At 44.4% G+C, this 21,461-nt stretch overlaps 1 protein-coding gene across 1 annotated transcript in view; it reads left to right on the plus strand.

The window, feature by feature from the left end:
• The window catches only part of LOC115128229 (RNA-binding motif, single-stranded-interacting protein 3-like), a 245,401-nt gene that overhangs the window by 81,724 nt on the left and 142,216 nt on the right, over window positions 1-21,461 (plus strand). The window contains exon 4 of the mRNA XM_065017668.1: window positions 11,894-11,985. Coding sequence (XP_064873740.1) covers window positions 11,894-11,985 — 92 coding nt within the window. The remainder of the gene's footprint in view (window positions 1-11,893; window positions 11,986-21,461) is intronic.

Genomic DNA, 21,461 nt, shown 5'->3' on the forward strand with positions numbered 1-21,461 from the left:
ATGCTTTGTTCAAATATTTGCTCTGTCTGCCCATCTTTGTACAATCTGCTGAGGTGATTATGTTGCTGTTGCTGCATCAACAATCAGGCAGACCTGGATGTACATGTAGCAGAAAATGGCACTGCCTGTATATGAATTGTACCTCTACAACTCACAGCTTTGTAGGCTTAAGTGCCCCCTCTGGTTCTCACCTTTCCATGTATTATGCCACTGTTTAAAGCCAGGTCTCTTGACATTCTAGCCTATGACCTAAATTGCTTACATCGTCAAATGAAATGTCATGCATGAAGTAGCATGAATTAGAAGTCATGCATGAAGTAGCCCTCAAGCTCCAGAGTGGCGCAGCAGTCTAAGGCACTGCATCTTAGTGCAAGAGACGTCACTACAGTCCCTGGTTCGAATCCAGGCTGTATCACATCCGGCCGTGATTGGAAGTTCCATAGGGCGGCGCACAATTGGCCCAGCATCGTCCGGGGTTGGCCCGTGTAGACCATCACACTTAGACCTACCACATGACTGCATACAGTACGTACACATACATTACATTACCAAAAGTATGTGGACACCTGAACATCGAACATCGCATTCTGAAATCATGGGCATTAATATGGTGTTGGTCCCCGCTTTGCTGCTATAACAGCCTCCACTCTTCTGGGAAGTCTTTACACTAGATGTTGGAACATTGCTGAGGGGACTTCCATTCAGCCACAAGAGCATTAGTGGGGTCGGGCACTGATGTTGGGCGATTAGGCCTGTCTCGCAATCTGCATTACAATTCATTCCAAAGGTATTAGATGGGGTTGAGGTCAGGGCTCTGTGTAGGCAGTCAAGTTCTTCCCACTAATCTCGACAAACCATTTCTGTATTGACCTCACTTTGAGCACGGGGCCATTGTCATACTGAAACAGGAAAGGGCCTTCCCCAAACTGTTGCCACCAAGTTGGAAGCACAGAATTGTCTAGAATGTCATTGTCTGCTGTAGCGTTAAGATTTCCCTTCACTTTCCAAGATTTCCATTCACATTATCATTCATCCCTAATCACTCCAGAGAACGTGTTTCCAATGCTCCAGAGTCCAATGGTGGCGAGCTTTACACCACTCCAGCCAATGCTTGGCATTGTGCATGGTGGCTTTTGTGCAGCTGCTCTGCCATGGAAACCCATTTCATGAAGTTCCCGAACAACAGTTATTGTGCTGACTTTGCTTCCAGAAGCAGTTTGTGTTTTGCCAGAGGATCCATCTTAAAGGTAGACTCATCAAAATGAAATAGATCCTCAAAGTAAACCACATAGTGGGCCAATTTCCGCAACAACTAAGGGCATTGAAGAGCTGGTTTGGTGCTACCAGGCTCTAGCAGCGTGAAGCGAGCTTGTGCACTTGCACAGGTACTGTGTGTGACTGTGAGAGCAAAGTGTTGCATCTCGCTCATCTCTATCTGCGGTGTTGCTTGAGACAACGTAATTTAGCTGATTTAGTCCCTTCAACAACCTTTTGACAAGTAATGAACACCTTGCAGGTCTCTGCCCCCCTCCCTCTCAAGAGCTCTTCAGATGATGCACCCAACACATCTGGGTTATGCTATTAAGCTAACAAGATAATGTAATTACTGTGTATTACCGTGTAACTGAGTGGCGAAAACAATTACACATCTGAATGGAGACCAGGTTTGCTGGGCGTCAGTTTTGTAGTACTCCAGACTGGTCTTGGTCTCGAGACCACATATTGAGTGTCTCGGTCTTGTCTCGGTGTCCTCCTCATTTCTTCCCGAGACCAGCGGAGTAAAAAAAAAATCATAATTATCAGCTTCCATAAAACCGCTTCGCCGGGCCAAATATACACATTCCTTTCTTAAAAAAGTTATATTTTAACAGCCTTTAAATGTATTATCGACATGTTACACAGTGGCAAACCTATAGGCCTCCAGTGTGTGACAGGTTTTGTGATTCTGGACAGGAAACGTAATACCAGCTCACTCATGTAGTCCAGTTTTGTAAAACACAAAGGGCCAGTGGAGGACATACACCGTTTTTTTTCAGTGGGCATGGCGTACTTCTTCATCCCTGAAAATTGTTTATTTGACCTGGATATAATTAGGCAAGCCAGTTATTTGACCTGGATTTAATTAGGCAAGCCGGTTATTTGACCTGGATTTAATTAGGCAAGCCAGTTATTTGACCTGGATTTAATTAGGCGAGCCAGTTATTTGAGCTGGATTTAATTAGGCAAGACAGTTATTTGAGCTGGATTTAATTAGGCGAGCCAGTTATTTGACCTGGATTTAATTAGGCGAGCCAGTTATTTGACCTGGATTTAATTAGGCAAGCCAGTTATTTGACCTGGATTTAATTAGGCAAGCCAGTTATTTGACCTGGATTTAATTAGGCGAGCCAGTTATTTGACCTGGATTTAATTAAGCGAGCCAGTTATTTGACCTGGATTTAATTAGGCAAGCCAGTTATTTGACCTGGATTTAATTAGGCAAGCCAGTTATTTGAGCTGGATTTAATTAGGCAAGCCAGTTATTTGAGCTGGATTTAATTAGGCAAGCCAGTTATTTGAGCTGGATTTAATTAGGCAAGCCAGTTAAGAACAAACTCTTATTTCTTTATTTACAATGATGGTCTACACAGGCCAAACCCAGATGACGCTGGGCCAATTGTGCGCCGCCCTATGGGACTACCAATCACGGCCGATTGTGATACAGCCTGGTTTCAAACCAGGGCGTCTGTAGTGACACCTCTAGCACTGAGATGCAGTGCCTTAGACCGCTGCCCCACTCGGGAGCCCATACTGATGCTTATCAAAGTAGTGTAGTGGAGGTATACTGCAGCAAGAGTGTTTTGGAGCAGCTCACAGAAGAATTACATCAGTAGCCGGTAGGGTAGGAAAGACTTTTCAACTTATGATATCTACCAGTAAAATGCTAACTAAGGCAAGCACTTATATACAGTTGAAGTCAGAAGTTTACATACACCTTAGCCAAATACATTTAACTCAGTATTTCACAATTCCTGACATTAAATCCTAGTAAAAATTCCCTGTTTTAGGTCAGGTAGGATCACCACTTTATTTTAAGAATGTGAAATGTCAGAATAATAGTAGAGAGAATGATTTATTTCAGCTTTTATTTCTTCATCACATTCCCAGTGGGTCAGAAGTTTACATACATTCAATTAGTATTTGGTACCATTGCCTTTAAATTGTTTAACTTGGGTCAAACGTTTTGGGTAGCCTTCCACAAGCTTCCCACAATAATTTGGGTGAATTTTGGCCCATTCCTCCTGACAGAGCTGGCGTAACTGAATTAGGTTTTTAGGACTCCTTGCTCGTACACTCTTATTTAAATTTGATTTTACCCCCTTTTCTCCCCAATTTCGTGGTATCCAATTGTTAGTAATTACTATCTTGTCTCATCGCTACAACTCCCGTACGGGCTCGGGAGAGATGAAAAACAACAGCCACTGCAAACTAGCCGACAACAAAAGCTAGCTAGCTAGACCCTGGAAAAACTACTGCTCACTATTTCTCAGTGACCCAGTTTCCATTAGTTTTTGTAAAAACGGTCCCACCCATTAAGTCAAATGTCTTTGGTTGATTCCACTGTCACTACAAAATCATTTATCTAGCTTCTGATGGCCTAGCCAATGGCTGATTTAGCTAGATCAATTTTTTCCCCCAGAGACCAGCAAAGAAAAATCCTGATTGGATCTTTTTTTCTAATCAGTGTTAACCCTTTCCTTTCCAACAAAAACTGAAGAGATTCAATCAGAACATAATTGAAAATAATAATATCATTATTATAATCATTATTTTGTAAATCCTTAGCCTTTCTCTGAAGGTATAGTAGGCCCATTCTTTTCCTCTGTGTTTGGGTTAGTAATCATTTCTATTGTCCCTCAACATGCCTTTATTCACTATTCTGAATGTCTAAAGAATCCACATGTTGTTCTGAAATATGAACACAGAAATACTGGACATTTTGAACTCTTATTATGGTGCTGATTTGACTAAATTACAACATGGTCTTGAACTGGACTCACATTTTTCTGGTCTCGGTTTTGACCACTCCTCCGGTCTTGGTCTTGCCTCGGACTCAATTTGCTCCGGTCTTGAATCAGTCTTGTTTTAGGTGGTCCCAAACACAACACTGCTGCGCGTTTAGGATATTTTCTCACTAGTAATATTCTGCCCACTCAGATCAATTAACACCAGTTGGCTCTGAGAGGTGTTCTTCAAATGAGCAAATGAGAATTTTGAAAGCTGGTTTGGGGTCTCTTAAATTAGGCTAGCCATTTAGTCAAGACTGGCGCATTTGTAATTCTCTCTCTCATCTAAATGGAGCTTAATTTAAACACTGTGAACTGAGCGATTTTCAAACTCGAGCTGTCTCTCTTAGTAACTGGGTATTTAAGTAACATCTTAGCCCAATATACAGTAGATAGCTTCATGAGTCCACAAATCATAATGGAACATTTATGATGGTAGGCTTTCCGTGAATAAGCCCTCATAATTCTTAATTATTGATACAAAATAATGTCAACTACTTATCAATTAAATCAACTGTGCACGGGAATGTTGGTTTTGGAATGACTGTACCTTAGACACCCAGTTACTTGTTTTGATTGATGAGAATTTGAGTGAAATACTACGGCAGCTGGACTGTATGGTGTTGTACTATACGTTACCCCTGGGCATTGATAGGAAGGCGAGGGATAGAGAGAAGGAAGGAAGGATTAACTAAAGCCCAGATATGAAAATACTTCAGTATTTGAATAGTCAAGATGATAATCTCATATCTACACCACCTGGTTGATTTCCTGCTCTGCTGCACTGAAATGTAACAGTTCTACAATAAGCAGTGCTTTACAGTAACATTTAACAGTTCTGCTACAGTAAAAGTGGTGCAGACAGACAGAAGATCAATGGACAGCGCCTGCAGCTAAGGGAGGCAGAAGGTTATTGATCAGATGATGAGTGACATGTCATTATGCAGCTCTACCACCCCAGGTAGAGGCCCATACCCAGTTAATCCACTATGGGTTGAAACCCATAGGGCCTGTTTCCTAGCCTTGAACTAAAAAGCATGCTCTATAGAATCTCCGTTGAAAATGCTTTTTAGTCCAGGATTGGCTTAGTCTTTCTGTATCCGGGAAACCAGTCCGTAGTGTCTGTACCCAAGGCTATTACTGTACAGTACAGTATATACTGTATGTGTTCTGGAACAGTATGAGGTCGTTCCTGACTAGAGTCCACAGTCTGTAATGTATGGTGCCAGTGAGCTGTGCTGTCTGTGTCCCCTTGGCCCTGTGCCCTGGCACTTTGTCCTCAGCAGGGCACTGTAGCTCACAGACAAGAGCTAAGTCTCAAATGGCACTATATTCCCTGTATAGTGCACTGCTTTTGACCAGGGCCCATATGGCTCACCAGGGCTCATAGGGCTTTGTTTAAAAGTAGTGCACTAGGAATAGTGGGGGCCATTTGGGACGCAGACAAGGACACTTTTATACCTGGGAGAAAATGACAAGAAATACAATGAAGCCAATACGGTGCATCAGTGAGAGATGAATCCCCCATAAATCCAAGTTGCAGGGTTGATAAGTGAATTGCCTGTACCACTATCTCGCCTGTAGTGTCTCACATAAAAGAACGCTCCATAAGAATTATTTGAGGGAAAAATGGGATATTGTCCTCGAGCGTTAGGCTGACAAGTTGACATTGAATCTGTGAACGGTAAATGAATGTGTAATAGCTGCGTGTTCTGGTCTGTATGGTACACACACGTACTGTACGTGTACACATGCATGTGTGTGTTGCTATGAGCAGCGTGTGTGCGTGCGGGTTGGGTTTGTGTGTGTTTGCAGAAAACCCCAGATGAAAACACGTCTGTCCTACCAGTGTGTTTGCGAGGGGGAAGCGGTGTCGTGTGAATTGTCAACTCACTGTGCTGTTACGCCCTGATGGGACTGATGTGGTCAGAGGTCTCCAACCCAAAGATAACATTTTTATACATGACATGACATTTTTTTCCCTCCGAATGATCCCTCAACCAAGATATATTTATTCTGCCTCAGTTTAGACACACAAGCGCGCACACACACACACACACACACACACACACACACACATAAACACACACACACAGCTGGTTTGGTAGTGCATGGACAGGTTCTTGGAGCCTTTATTTTATTTATCTCCAGTCACCCAGTCCAGGAGGATAAATGAGGAGGAATGCAGAGCCTAGCTAGGATCCTCTCATCTGGGTTTGGAGTGGGACCAACCAACCCGGCCTTGGCTGCAGCTAACCACACACAGACAAACACATATATAGGCACAAACACACACACACAGCTAGCCCAGAATGGCATCCAGCTCAACATTAGGAAGGTGCTCTTAATGTTTTGTACGCTCAGTGAATGTTTGCTTTGCCAATGCGTTCACACTTTCCATGCCAATAAAGTCTTTTGAATTGAATTAAAGCATTTGGTTTATTTAGAATAATCTGAAATGCTTTTTTTTTTTATTTTTTACAGATTACAAAAATTCAGAGCTCCAAAATGGTATATCATACACTGTGATTGGAGGAAGCATGGTAAGGTTACCCTGCTTTAAAATATGATAAACGTGTTATCCCACATCGGAGACAAGCAGGAGAAATGCCCTTGAAAGATTTTGAGTGCTAGAGAGCTCCAAAATGGTATATCATGCACTGTGATTGGAGGAAGCATGGTAAGGTTATCCTACTTTAATATCCTTTTGTGACTAGGGGGCACATTTTTGGAAAAATAACGTTCCCGTAGTAAACGGGATATTTTGTCAGGACAAGATGCTAGAATATGCATATAATTGACAGTTTAGGATAGAAATCCAATCCGGAAGTGCCTCATGTTTTGAAAGCGATGCGTTCCAATGCGTCCCTATTGTGCAGTGAATGGGCTATCAACCAGATTACTCTTTCTCCATATTCCCGAAGGTGTCTACAGCCTTGTGACGTAGTTTTACGCATTTATGTTGAAGAAAACCCGTAAGTGGCTACATTGCGCAAGTGGTCACCTGATGGCTCCCAGAGTGACTCTCGTGTAAAATACAGAGGTAGCCATTATTCCAATCCGTCCTACTGAAAAACGGATTGTCCCGGCCGATATATTATCGAATAGATATTTGAAAAACACCTTGAGGGTTGATTATGAACAACGTTTGCCATGTTTCTGTCGATATTATGGAGCTAATTTAGAATATTTTTGGGGAGTTTTCGTGACTGCAATTTCCGGGCGATTTCTCAGCCAAATGTGAAGAACAAATGGAGCTATTTCACCTACAAAAATAATATTTTTGGAAAAAAGGAACATTTGCTATCTAACTGGGAGTTTCGTGAGTGAAAACATCCGAAGCTCATCAAAGGTAAACAATTTAATTTGATTGCTTTTCTGATTTCCGTGACCAAGTTACCTGCTGCTAGCTGGACAAAATGCTATGCTAGGCTATCGATAAACTTACGCAAATGTTTGTCTAGCTTTGGCTGTAAAGCATATTTTGAAAATCTGAGATGACAGGGTGATTAACAAAAGGCTAACCTGTGTCTCAATATATTTCATTTGTGATTTTCATGAATAGGAATATTTTCTAGAAATATTTATGTCCGTTGCGTTATGCTAATTAGTGTCAGTCGATGATTACGCTCCCGCATGGGTAGTCACTAGAGGTTTTAAATATTTTGAGTGCTAGAGCGCTCTTCTTTGTTTACGCCCATTCAGCATCGTTCACACACTCTTAACCCACCTCTTTAAGAATTAACATGTGAAAGCATGGCCAACCATCAGCATGGTCAACCCCTCCTCTCAGCCAATCATGGCCAGCCAGAAAGGATCCTGTCTTTCTCCCTATATCAAATCAAATTTGATTTGTCACGCGCGCCGAATACAACAAGTGTAGACCTTACAGTGAAATGCTTACTTATCAATAATGCAGTTTTAAGAAAAATAAGTGTGAAGTAAAAAATAGATAAGTAAAAAATAAAAGTAACTAATAATTAAAGAGCAGCAGTAAAATAACAATAGTAAGGCATTATACAAGGGGGTACCGGTACAGAGTCAATGTGTGGGGGCACCGGTTAGTCGAGGTAATTGAGGTAATACGTACATATAGGTAGAGTTAAAGTGACTGTGCATAGATAATAAACAGGGAGTAGCCGCAACGTACAATGGGGGGGGGGACATTTGATTAGCTGTTCAGGAGCCTTATTAAAGGACTTAATACAATGAAATGGTTATTTGGCCCCACTGTGAAGTAAGAACAAACGCCATCTGCCCCCGTTGGACTGTCGTGTCACATTTTTGGAATACTGTAATTATATGACACTATGTAAAGCAGCATGAATATTGTTTAGAGTGGCTGTATGTATATGCTCTATTACAGCATGCAAGTGCTCTCGATAATCATTAACGTGTGTAACCGCGGTAATTAACGATGTGTGCATCAGCTGCTCTGCCTCCTTGATGACTCACATGGATGTAAGCGATTACATGTAACTATTGTAATTCTGCCAACATGTGACTGAATCATTATTCACGCTGATGGTATTATTGTAAAGTAGTATGCAATGCAAAACAGGATCATTAGAGCTAGCAGAATATGGAAATGGAAATACTGTATCAAAATGGGAATATCAATTTAGGAGGGTGGGGGGAGGCCCAAACGATCCAGACTATTATGCAGATAAAATATGCAAATTTCCCCCGATGTAATTAAGATTAACATAATTTGTTAGCGAAATGCATGAATGATGCATGCATGATTGATACATTGATATGTGCATTGTAATAAGTCCTTTATCTGGTTTCAGGATATTGTAGCTATGTAGGTTAGCATTAGCGGTCTAGCATAAAGTGTATTGTGTTTCATAGGGGCCTTGGGCTCTAGCAGCGCTCTGCAGAGCGTCTAGGCTTCACCATCCTAACCGGCTATTCTGTCTTTATTTCGACAGCAGCAGTTAGACCAGGCCCAGGAAATGCGATAAGACAGTTCATGTTTCTCTTTATTCTGCTTACATTTGTTTCTGCTGTGGATGTGCTGTGTATCAGACATGGCGCGTCTACTCCATCAAGTCGAGCCGGCTCTTAGTGACAGGTATAGATTATTTGTTTTGCGTACCACCAGGATGTGTTTGCGACTTCAAAGCGATGCCTTCCTCCATTCCCTCACCATGGGTGTAATTCCAGACAACCATCATTAGAAATATTGTACTGCACCTCCTCCTTACTTGCCTTATAACAACATGTGGAGTGCAGTTTGTGTGTGATATATCTTTTTTTTAAACGCTCGAATTGAGTGAAAGGTTGTCTGCTGACCCTGATGTATTCTCAGCATCTTAGAAGAGAGTGTTTTGTACTTTCCGAATGACTCTCATGGCAGGCATACTGTAACTCCGGTCATTGACAACTTCCCTGTCTGTCATATTGAACTACATTGTCCTCTCCTGACTCCTGCAACTGGGTTCAGTTGAACTCTCTCTGTCGGGAATTGTGTTTGGTATTCACGGGTCTTTTGAGGTCGCGCCGTAACGCTGTGGCCTTTTGCCCTTGGTCTCTGCATGGAGCCGACCACAGTGACTTCCCAGTGCCGTACAGGTAATCCCTGCTCTGAGGAACCAGTACTCTCCTACCTCTGCTGAATGTAGGTCAACAGTCTTGTATCTCAAACCCTTTTCGTGTTCCTCTTCCACTGAACATTCCTTTTTATACTTCACCATTCACCTCTTCAATATTATATTTATGAGCTGGTTAACTGCGTCTCAGCTAGGTAGAACCATCCGATCTGTTTTGGCAATAGGATTTAATTCAACCTTATTTCACCTTCAGCTCTTACAGTAGTGTTTCCTAATGAACATTTGTCAGTTTTCCTTCATTTTACCTTCCTGTTGTTAATCAGAAGGGAGCTCAATTCAGGTTATGATTTTGCCTTTATTTCACGCTCCTTTACCTCTATCGAATGCAGGAAACTCCACACACACGTCGGTGTGTTTGAGTGTGTGTGTTTCTGTGTGCTCGCCCATGTGTGTGTGTGTGTGTAAAGCGGAGCCACACCAGCTCGGCCCGGCTCCCCCCATTATCCCCTTCTAATTACACTTTCCTTGTGAAACAGTGGACCAGAGGCCACCATTGACTGCTTTTAATCTGGAACCACATTTTAATTAACACCGATGCGACCCCGCCGCTGATACATCCCTGGGAATGTCGGGATCACAATAACTCATAAATCACCGCTGCAGATTCATTCTCCATCTTTTCACCACTGATGAATTTCCAGAGGGCGTGGGAGAGACGAGGGAACGAATGAAGGCTCTGGTACGATGCCGTCAACCTTTGAGAGGTTTGTTGCCGGAGAGAGAATTAAGAGCACTGCGAAGTGAAATGGCTGTGTGAGGAGCGTGATGGCCAACGACAGCCTCTTCAAATATCAAGGGGCTGAAGGGTTTTCCGTTTTGAAGGGGATTCCTTGTGTTAGAAGGGAAAAAAAACAATTGGAATTTTGGTGAATACTTTATCTGTGCATTGTTGTGATTATTTTAGTTTTGTTGGAAAATGAGCTTAAAACATTTACTATAGAATACAGCATTGTAAAATGTAGCCTAGGACTATAAAACACATGATATATTCAGCATTGTATAATGTAGCCTAGGACTATAAAATACAGGTGTATATTCAGCATTGTATCCTCTTAAGGATCCAACCCATTTTTTCCCAATGACATACCCAAATCTAACTGGCTGTAGCTCAGGACCTGAAGCAAGGATATGCATATTCTTGATACCATTTGTAAGGAAACACTTTGAAGTTTGTGGAAATGTGAAATTAATGTAGGAGAAAACAACACATTCGATCTGGTAAAAGATAATACAAAGAAAAAAAACATCATGTACCATCATCTTTGAAATGCAAGAGAAAGGCCATAATGTATTATTCCAGCCCAGGCGCAATATAGATTTTGGCCACTAGATGGCAGCAGTGCACGTGCAAAGTTGTAGACTGATCCAATGAACCATTGCATAGCTCTTCAAAATGTTGTATCAAGACTGCCCAAATGTGCCTAATTGGTTTATTAATACATTTTCAAGTTCATAATTGTACACTCTCCTCAAACAATAGCATGGTATTATAAAGTAGGGGTGTATATTGTAGCCCACACTGAGTATACCAGAACAGCCTAAATTTATCGGGACATGGACTCTACAAGGTGTCAAAAGTGCTCCACAGGGATGCTGGCCCATGTTGACTCCAATGGTTCCCACAGTTGTGTCAAATTGGCTGGATGTGCTTTGGGTTGTGGACCATTCTTGATATACACAGGTTCTGTTGAGCGTGAAAAACCCATCAGCGTTGCAGTTCTTGACACAAACGGTGCGCCTGGCACCTACTACCCGTTCAACCTCTGAATGGCACACATACATAATCCATGTCTCAATTGACTCACGGCTTAAAAATGTGTATTTAACCCCTCTCCCCTTCATCTACACTGATTGAAGTGGATTTCACCAATAACATCAATAATCATATCTTTCACCTGGATTCACCTGGTCAGTCTATGTCATGGAAAGAGCAGGTGTTCTTAATGTTTGGTGTACTCAGTGTATATTCAGCATTGTATAATGTAGCCTAGGACTATAAAATACATTGGCTTGAGTTTGTTATGGCTAATTAGCATTCCTAAGCATCCCCATATGAACGTCAGAGCCGCTACCTATCAAGCCATGTAGTGCTCACAAGATATGAAAACTGGCAGCCTCTGTTGTCATATTGCCCACCTATTACTGCTACAATTACCAAGCCCTGTCATTCTCTCTCTTCGTCTCACTCCACCTGAATTTTTCATCATTCTCTCCTTCTCTCTTTCTCTTCAGGATATGGCTTCGTGGACTTTGATAGCCCAGCTGCAGCACAAAAGGCGGTGTCGTCTCTCAAAGCCACCGGGGTGCAGGCTCAAATGGCTAAGGTAAGAACTGTTAGCACGTTAGCATCGTTGCTCAGTAGGCTAATAGGAGACAGGCTCAAATGGCTAAGGTAAGAACTGTTAGCACGTTAGCATCGTTGCTCTCTAGGCTAATATAAGACAGGCTCAAATGGCTAAAGTAAGAACTGTTAGCACGTTAGCATCGTTGCTCTATAGGCTAATATAAGATAGGCTCAAATAGCCAAGGTAAGGAGCTGTTAGAATGTTAGGGTCCTTCGATGACTTACACCCATTGCATAGACTACAATATAAAAATATTTAAAGTTGCATGGTCTTGGAGAGAATCCCCAGACCCCTATCCAGATACAGACCCAGAAACAGACCGTGGTGTGGTAATGTGTGTGAGATGGTGGGAGGCCACTCTAGCCTGTAGAAGGGGAGTTTAAATATGTTTTATGTTTCCAATGGCTCTGTCTCCCATCTCTTCCCTAACTACTACACAGTGTATGACGGGCAGGGCTGTGGCCATATACAGTTCAGCACCATTATGTGTGTGTGTGTGTGTGTGTGTGTGTGTGTGTGTGTGTGTGTGTGTGTGTGTGTGTGTGTGTGTGTGTGTGTGTGTGTGTGTGTGTGTGTGCGGTGTGCGTGCGTGCGTGCGTGCGTGCGTACATGCTTTCTCCTGCTGCTGGTGCCCTGTGGTGGACACTGTGTCAATTAGACTGTGCTCTGGTTGTAGTGCGCATAGCCGCCTGTCAGGTGCTCTTTGATATGATTGTGTGAAAGTGGAAGCAGATGAGAGGAGCTGGAACATGAGAGACCCCAGTGAGCTCCACAGCTTGAGACAGTAAATACCATACCATAAGGCCAGCTAGCTAGAAGCTTAATTGAACATTTAAATCAGACTTTTCACTTGTACTGATGCTGCTGGCATTGGTGCTGATTAGAACTGTGGTGAGGATGAGGAGGAAGATGAGCGAGATATTTCCATTTTTATTCACAATTCCAATAATGATGATGGCCAGGATGACGATGCCAGAAATGATGATGAAGATTATACCCCCGTTATTGTGGTGGAAAATAATGGGAGGAGCTAGGAGAGATGATATCCTGCTAGGTGCTCGAGTATGCCATCTCTCAAATGCACAATTTACCCATTTCCTCTCTTCACAAAATGTCTGTCCTTCCTCTAATATTTATAAGAGGCCACACACAGAGAATAGAGATTAGGGTCTATGCTCTTTCCCAATTTAATTGAAAGCCTTTTCTTTGTATTGCTTTCTTTTGTCAATCAACATTCCCAGCTGACCTTTTAAACAGTGTTTTGTGGGTAGTGGAAGGGGGTTTCCCCCCACATGACTTTACTCCTGTCTTTTTATCCTACGTCTGAGAGACATTAAGGGGTCCTTTGCTTTTTATTGACTCTCTCTGTATCTCTGTCTACTCACTCGCTCTTCTACTTGCTCTCTATCTCTCGCTAGTTGTCTCTTTCCCACACAAACACATAGCCACGTACACGCCTAAACACATTCCTGTCTACCATGTGTTCGCCTGCCATACATTCAACGAGCGCAATTTAGTCCCATCCATAATTAACGTTGCCTATCTGTAGCTGTGACTTTGAAACATCTACCGGTTCCCCCGGAGGCATCAAACGGGAACCCAGGTGAGCATCACCATCACTTCCTGCAGGTGTAAATCATTGTGGCAACGGCTGCCACCCCGATGACTGAACACGGTCATGCTGGGGCTCGTTCTTATCATTCTCCCCTTCCCAAGGCTCCGTTTTGTCACGTGGATCTCCCGCGACAAAAAGTCACAAACGGAATTGCGAATCAGAGCCGGAGGCTTTGAGCTCATGAAATAAAACCGTCCGAGTAATCAAGCCCCTCCTTCTTTTCGCCGCAGTGCCATTAAAAGGCTTTTATTAAGGGGCCTTATTTTAAACACAGCTGCGAGGGAGGGAAGAGGAGAGAAGAGAAGGGAAGAGAAATGGTTCTTTATTTCCTCTTCCTCCTCCTTCCTTTGTCTGGATGTCCCCCTCGGAATTGGTAATACCAAGGAAACATTGGTCTCCTTTTATTTCCTCCTCCCCGGTGGCGACTGTGACAGCATGAGGGAGGATGAGAACCATAATGAAGGTACCTGACGGACACTTCCTTGTGGCTCCCTCGCTGTCAGTCACCAACAAAGAAGCAGCTTGGGCGAGAGTATGTGTGTGTGTGTGTGCGTGCGCCTGTGTGTTCATCAGTGGAGTGGGGTGGGGGAGGGAGGGGCCCTCACACCTTGCTGAAGACTTCATCCGCCGTGTCACTGTGTGCGGAACGCTTTTTCTCCCTGCGTGAAGACAGATGCTAAAAAGAGACACAGGGATAACAAGTAAACGGTCCGTGTCTCCCATCGCCGATGGAAACCTGTCAAAGAGCTCTCCTCCTCAACTCCCCGCAGGCTGCCATTTCCCCCTTGAGCCAATCACACTGAATTATGGGGTGAGAGCCCTCGATTGTGGTGTCAGTGTCGGAGAAGCAATTCCACCTGACAGCTGCTAGCTCTCAGACAACAACCCAGTCTTTATGCAAATGATCTCCCTACCTTTGTCGTTGTTTGTCTTGTGGTTGCCGCAATGAAAACAAAGCTCTCCCTTTCTCTCTCTCTCTCTCTCTCTCTCTCTCTCTCTCTCTCTCTCTCTCTCTCTCTCTTTCTTTCCCTCGCCAAAGCTGCCTGAACCAGCCCAGATTAGCCACAGGATCCCCAACATCACACGGCCACACTACACACTCCCTTGAATTCATATATATTTAGATTCACCCTGTATTCAACCTAAATTCACTGCCTGCAGAGCTAACATTGCCATGTTTATTCTCCAGTAATAGCAGAGGCCCAAAATGAGAGCCTATGGTTCATTTGGATGTGGAGGGTTATTAAGGTTGTTATTGACATGTAACATTCAGGAACAGGTTTACCCTCTCTACCTCTGGGCTGTTTACCCTTTCTGCCTCCACTTGCCCTTCACTTCCTGTCCACATTAGAGTGCCTCCGTGAAATGAATCCCAAACGTTTAGGCAACGCTCAGCTCCAGCCCATCAGGCAGCCGTCTCTGTTCGCCATTCGGGCATTTAATGGCCCATGGAGTTGTTACGGTAATGTTTGGGCCTCGGTCAGGGCAAAAGCCCACTGCACGTAGAATAACGGAGATTGACGTTCCTATCTCTCAGGGGAAATTTCCTGTCAATATTGCATTTATATTCATACAAACAGCGAGGAAGCTACCTGTGGGTGGTCTGGGCAGTCAGCGGTGGTATGATTTTCATTATTACCCTATTATCCTTTAAGGGTGACTTCTTTGACACAGTTCCTGCACTGACGCCCCTTTACAGTTCAACGAGACGAAGGGTGAACTCTGGACTCCAATCAAACGGATGGCTGACGCCATTGTCGCTGTGGCTGAGAATTGCTGGGCTAGCTTAATATAGCTGCGCTGCACCTTAGGCTGAGGTCAACTTTGGCTTCTTTTCAGGCTGTGGGAATCTATTCAGAAAGAAAAGATAATTGGGGGGCTAGAGGATACCGGTGCAGACTCAGCAGCCGGGTTGTGTTATACCAGTTCAGCAAGACATTGCGAGCTGTGTGAGAGCTGTGTTTTTCATAAAGCATATGGTGTCAGCCAGAAGGTAGTAATGATCAACACATTTCCAGGCTTAGTGTGGTTGCCATCGAGACCGGGGTTGTCGTAGAGATTATGGTGTTGCCTAGTACAGCCGTTTTCCAGGGCCTCCTCTCCAATATTTGTCTGGCTGTCTTTGAATACACCGTATAGATGTACAAACAACAGCATGTTTTGTGCATACTTCATGCCTCTGTCATGGTGTGTTGTCTTGTCTCCTTATCAACCTGTTCGTCACCCCTAGTTGACAGTATGACAGTATCACTGAGCGTACAGGAGGTAAAGTCCCCCTAGGTTCCCCTACACATGTATATTCCTCTCTCTTTCTCTCTTCAAATGCATAATGTGCATAGACGCCGCATGCGGCAGCGCGTCGGCATCAACGCAGCTGAGCTGCAACGCGCCTCTCGCCCTCCCTCCCCGTACTGACACTTTTGAAGGGCAAAGCCAGCGCGAGTGAGACGGACCATCTGACTAGCTCTCAGTCCCGCGCCCCGCCATTGGCTCGCACCGTCTCGGCACTCTAATTACGCTTCAATCATCTGCAGGAGCGCGGCATGTGGTAAATTATTTCACCGAGCAGCGTGAAGACATGCAGAGAGAGAGAGAGAGAGAGAGAGAGAGAGGGGGGGGAAGAGAGAAGGGGAGAAAGAGAACAAGAGTGAGAGAGGGAGGGGGAGAGGGAGATCTGGCAGAGACAGTGTCACAACAGACAGCCGGCTGCATCCGGAGACAGGCCAGCATTAATGAACAAAGTTACAAACTTATCAGAGGGAGAGAGTGTCTGGTCTGCCACCCTCCCTCTAGGGGAGAGAGAGTCACAGCAACTTTTAATGGACATTGACACACATCGCCATCCCAATACTGTGAGCACAAAGCGACTTTGAACTGGTACGGGATTTCTGTTAGAGTGTCTGTCATTATACAATCCTGTCTGTAGTTTGAATGGCGCTCACAATAGGCAATACGAACGCAGACAGTAACATTCCAATTAAGGTAGAAATCGGGGCTTTATTTGTGAATAGCTCTCTGTTTGGTTACCAAATTGCCTAGCAGTGGCCCTGAGCTCAAATGAGTCCATTTCAAATGAAGCGAAGGCCTTCAGTCTCAATACGCTCGATGCTGCCGTTGCTTCGCTTTGAAGCGAATATAAATAAATATAAATACGGCTTTTCAGACTCAATAATGGCCACAGTGGGCCGTTATTAGAGTCCCTTTGATGTGGCAACTGCGCCAAGTCGCTCCCTGTCTCCCTCAATTGATCTGCGTCCATTAACAGGCCGAGGGAGAGCCTTTTCAAAGGACCCTGATTCCACCATCACAGATAGATAGATAGATAGATAGCCAGGTGAAGGAGCGCGTTACACTAGTTTACCCATTTGGTCAGCGAAAGAACAGTTATGCCCAGAACATGTCTTACATTGAAGCCATGCAGGGCAAAGCTGGATAGTGTTGAAAATCAGTGTATGACTTCATGGCGTTAGCAGTTCTACCTACAGTGTAGAGGCCTAATCTGTAGATTCCACGTCTATATCGTGGAACAGCAACGCACTTAGCAACATAAGTTGCTTATGTCTGACAAAATGGCTTACGACATGGGCTCTCTCTTTCCCTGATTACCTGTCATGCTATGTGAATGTGTTTCAGTGTGTACACACACACACACACACACACACACACACACACACACACGTGTGTGTTTGTTTCTTTGGTGGAATATGTTGTGGGCTTGCGGTAGAGCTCTCCCAGCCCTTCCTTCCTTCCGTGCGAACCACTGATTCAGCCACCCCATTTCAATTTGTCTTCATCAGTCATACCAATTAACTCTGGGATTAGATTCATCAATGCCAGCAATCTCCGGCCCTCCTCCCTACCCCTCCCTTGTCTCCCCTCTCTGCCATCATGCACGGCCCTGACGACACACATTATAGATTATGTTTAAATCTACGCTCCACTAACAGCTTGCTCATAGACAGTCTTATCACGGAGGTTTCATGATCCCCAACCGACACTCTTCTTAGTATTCTGTGTGGTTGGTGGTCCTTTGGCGTATCAACACAATTTTAAAGGAGAGGAGAGACTTCTTGACCATGTAGGGCAGACCAGCTCTTCTTTCTCTGTGTTGGTCTTGCCAATCCCCGTTGTCACACCTCTGAGAAACAACTCCGGTTTTGGATCCAAACCTCTCAGATGGTTGCTCTCTCTCTCTTATTTGTTCCTGGCCTGCTGTGGTGAGATTCTTTCTCTCTCCCTTCTCCCATCAGCTATCGGCCATGGCACAATCTCTCTCTCTCTCTCTCTCTCTCTCTCTCTCTCTCTCTCTTATTTGTTCCTGGCCTGCTGTGGTGAGATTCTTTCTCTCTCCCTTCTCCCATCAGCTATCGGCCATGGCACAATCTCTCTCTCTCTCTCTCTCTCTCTCTCTCTCTCTCTCTCTCTCTCTCTCTCTCTTATTTGTTCCTGGCCTGCTGTGGTCAGATTCTTTCTCTCTCCCTTCTCCCATCAGCTATCGGCCATGGCACAGTCTCTCTCTCTCTCTCTCTCTCTCTCTCTCTCTCTCTCTCTCTTATTTGTTCCTGGCCTGCTGTGGTGAGATTCTTTCTCTCTCCCTTCTCCCATTAGCTATCGGCCATGGCACAATCTCTCTCTCTCTCTCTCTCTCTCTCTCTCTCTCTCTCTCTCTCTCTCTCTTATTTGTTCCTGGCCTGCTGTGGTGAGATTCTTTCTCTCTCCCTTCTCCCATCAGCTATCGGCCATGGCACAGTCTCTCTCTCTCTCTCTCTCTCTCTCTCTTATTTGTTCCTGGCCTGCTGTGGTGAGATTCTTTCTCTCTCCCTTCTCCCATTAGCTATCGGCCATGGCACAATCTCTCTCTCTCTCTCTCTCTCTCTCTCTCTTATTTGTTCCTGGCCTGCTGTGGTGAGATTCTTTCTCTCTCCCTTCTCCCATCAGCTATCGGCCATGGCACAGTCTCTCTCTCTCTCTCTCTCTCTCTCTCTCTCTCTCTCTCTCTCTTATTTGTTCCTGGCCTGCTGTGGTGAGATTCTTTCTCTCTCCCTTCTCCCATCAGCTATCGGCCATGGCACAGTCTCTCTCTCTCTCTCTCTCTCTCTCTCTCTTATTTGTTCCTGGCCTGCTGTGGTGAGATTCTTTCTCTCTCCCTTCTCCCATCAGCTATCGGCCATGGCACAATCTCTCTCTCTCTCTCTCTCTCTCTCTCTCTCTCTCACTCTGACCATGCTTGCCTTGTAAATGCTTGTTAATGCTTTGTAACTTAAGTTGATGCCTTGTATGTGAATCAGTTCATTTTGACCAAGTAATTAAATACACTTCTACTTAGAATTCCATTCTCAGACATTTCTTCCTTGCCTATTACTGTAACTCAACCATAGTCTTCTGCATATTGCTATTTATATTACGGAATCATTCATTCAATGGGCTAATTACTTAGTCTGACTACGATTCGCATGTGAGGTATTTATAATATCATGTATGCTGTATATACACACACGTCAAATATTACTGTCTACGACAGTATTTTCTTATCATTTCACTGTGGTGGACGCCTTCTATTTCGTCGTTTCCGCAACATTTAAAGGAGATGACTCCTTGACCATGTATTTTCAGGGGTGATTTCTCTGCCATCATTTTCCTCTACCTATCATCCTTCACGAGGCATGAGAGGGCAATTTCCCCTGACAGCCTGCAAAACTGAACTGTGAGTTTCCCCTCCGGCCGAACCAGCAGGAAAAGACCACGAGTGCCAACCTTAACCATGCAGTGAAGTAGGAGCTATATTAAATCTGAGGGACTTCAAATCACATTGAATGACGAGCCTGTCCCTGCCATTCTCCTGCCAATGAAACAGTTTATTTTCACATTCACACACACACAGGGCATATCCAATAAACTAAATAAGACACATCATGCGATTTTGTTCATAGCACTATGCTATCATAATGTATGCATTTAGCCTGCGTACAATTAGATGGGGAGAATAAGATAGAATTGATGTGTGAAGGAACATTGCTAGGGGTAATTCATGCACATCTGTATGTAGGTTTGGCTTTCTAAACACACATTAATCCACCGCCTCACAACGGCCTTACTGTGTAACGCACACACACGCACACACAGTAGCGAACGAAAGCACCACCAGCCAGGCTATCTTTAATTCACTAGAAACTGTAACACGATTAAGGTACCCTCCCACCGTAGCAGAGTTACATATTCGGGGCTTAGAGCTCCAGTCTGTGTGAGTTTACATTTCTACCACACTAAGAAGGTCTTGCAACGTAATTAAGAGTTAGCGCTGCTGTACAGTCTGTTAGGATCTCGACTGGCCGCCGATGGTAACAAACAAACAGGGTCGATCGTGTTGTGTGCTTGGTCATTAACAACAGACTAATCTCGCAGGAGCTTGGAGTGAGGCTCGCGGTCGGGTTTGTCTTTTTTCATCCCGTTTCTGGCTGTCGCTGGCTTGCCACTATGTCTGTCTGTCTGTCTGTATGTATGTATGTCTGTCTGTCTGTCTGTCTGTCTGTCTGTCTGTCTGTCTGTCTGTCTGTCTGTCTGTCTGTCTGTCTGTCTGTCTGTCTGTCTGTCTGTCTGTTTCTTTTTGGCCATCTGTCCCCCCCACCATCACCATCTCTCTCTCTCTCTCGATCTCTCTCGTTCCCTCTCTACAGGCCCCTAATGAATTGTGCAGGCATGCCATGTTAAATTACACTGACAGTTTCCATTTCCAGTAACTTCAATCATATTGGTGAGGGGCTGTACTGTAGGAAGATTCTGAGACAGAGCAGCACAGAGCTTTGGCCATGTCAAAAGGCCCACGCATCAGCCAGGGCCTGCCTAGTGACTGTTGATGGATGGGGAACTGTGACACCCATGTCTCTTATTCAGACTAATGAGGGAGAGAGAACTGGGAAAGTAGTGGGCTCTGGCTCTCTGGCTTTGGCACTGCAGTTGTTTTCCCTCCATCTGAATGTCACTGTGTGTGGCGGTCTGTCTGTCCAATCTCTGATCTCTGAGTGGGGAGGTAAAAGGTCAACAACAACAAAAAAGAATAGAGAAATGAATGTCAAATTTGCATCTTCAGGATGGAATTAGCCTTCAAATTTTTGTCTCACTGGAGGGGGCGGAGGGGATAAGGAAAACGTGAGGGAGTCACTCTACTCTCTCAGGTCCCCCAAGTCAAGGTCGACCAGGAAACCAGACTCACCCAGGAGCTGCCCTTAATGACCTTCTGTCCCATTAGACGCACCTCGGCTGACTCCTTGTTATTGAACAGGGAAGGTTATGTGTCTGTGTGTGTGTGTGTGTGTGTGTGTGTGTGTGTGTGTGTGTGTGTGTGTGCCAGTGGAGGCTGCTGAGGGGAGGACGGCTCGTAATAATGGCTGGAACGGAGTAAATGGATTGGCATCAAACACATGGAAACCATTGGTTTTATATATTTGATACCGTCCCCTTAATTCCGTTCCGGCCACTACCACGAGCTCGTCCTCCCAATTAAGGTCCCACCAACCTCCTGTGGTGCTTATTAGCATGAGTGTGTACATACGTGTATGTGTGTGTGTGATGAGGGGGGGGATTAGCACCCTCAGCGGGGTGATTCTTCCTCGCGACATTTCTCCGTCCGGGGTGGTTTACATAACATACTGTACGTCAGCACATCCCCCGAGGCTGTTAACCTTGAGCCCTGTGTGGATCTGGATGGATGATGCATGTTTTGCTGTATGCGCTTGTGAAATCCTTGTGTATTTTCTACTTTCAACCGTTTTATTTTGGGACATAGCCTTTGTGTCCATTTACATTTATTTGTTTCAATGAGATGGTGACAACAACAAAAAAA

This window comes from Oncorhynchus nerka, linkage group LG4 (assembly GCF_034236695.1).
Source record: "Oncorhynchus nerka isolate Pitt River linkage group LG4, Oner_Uvic_2.0, whole genome shotgun sequence".
Classification (NCBI taxonomy): domain Eukaryota; kingdom Metazoa; phylum Chordata; class Actinopteri; order Salmoniformes; family Salmonidae; genus Oncorhynchus; species Oncorhynchus nerka.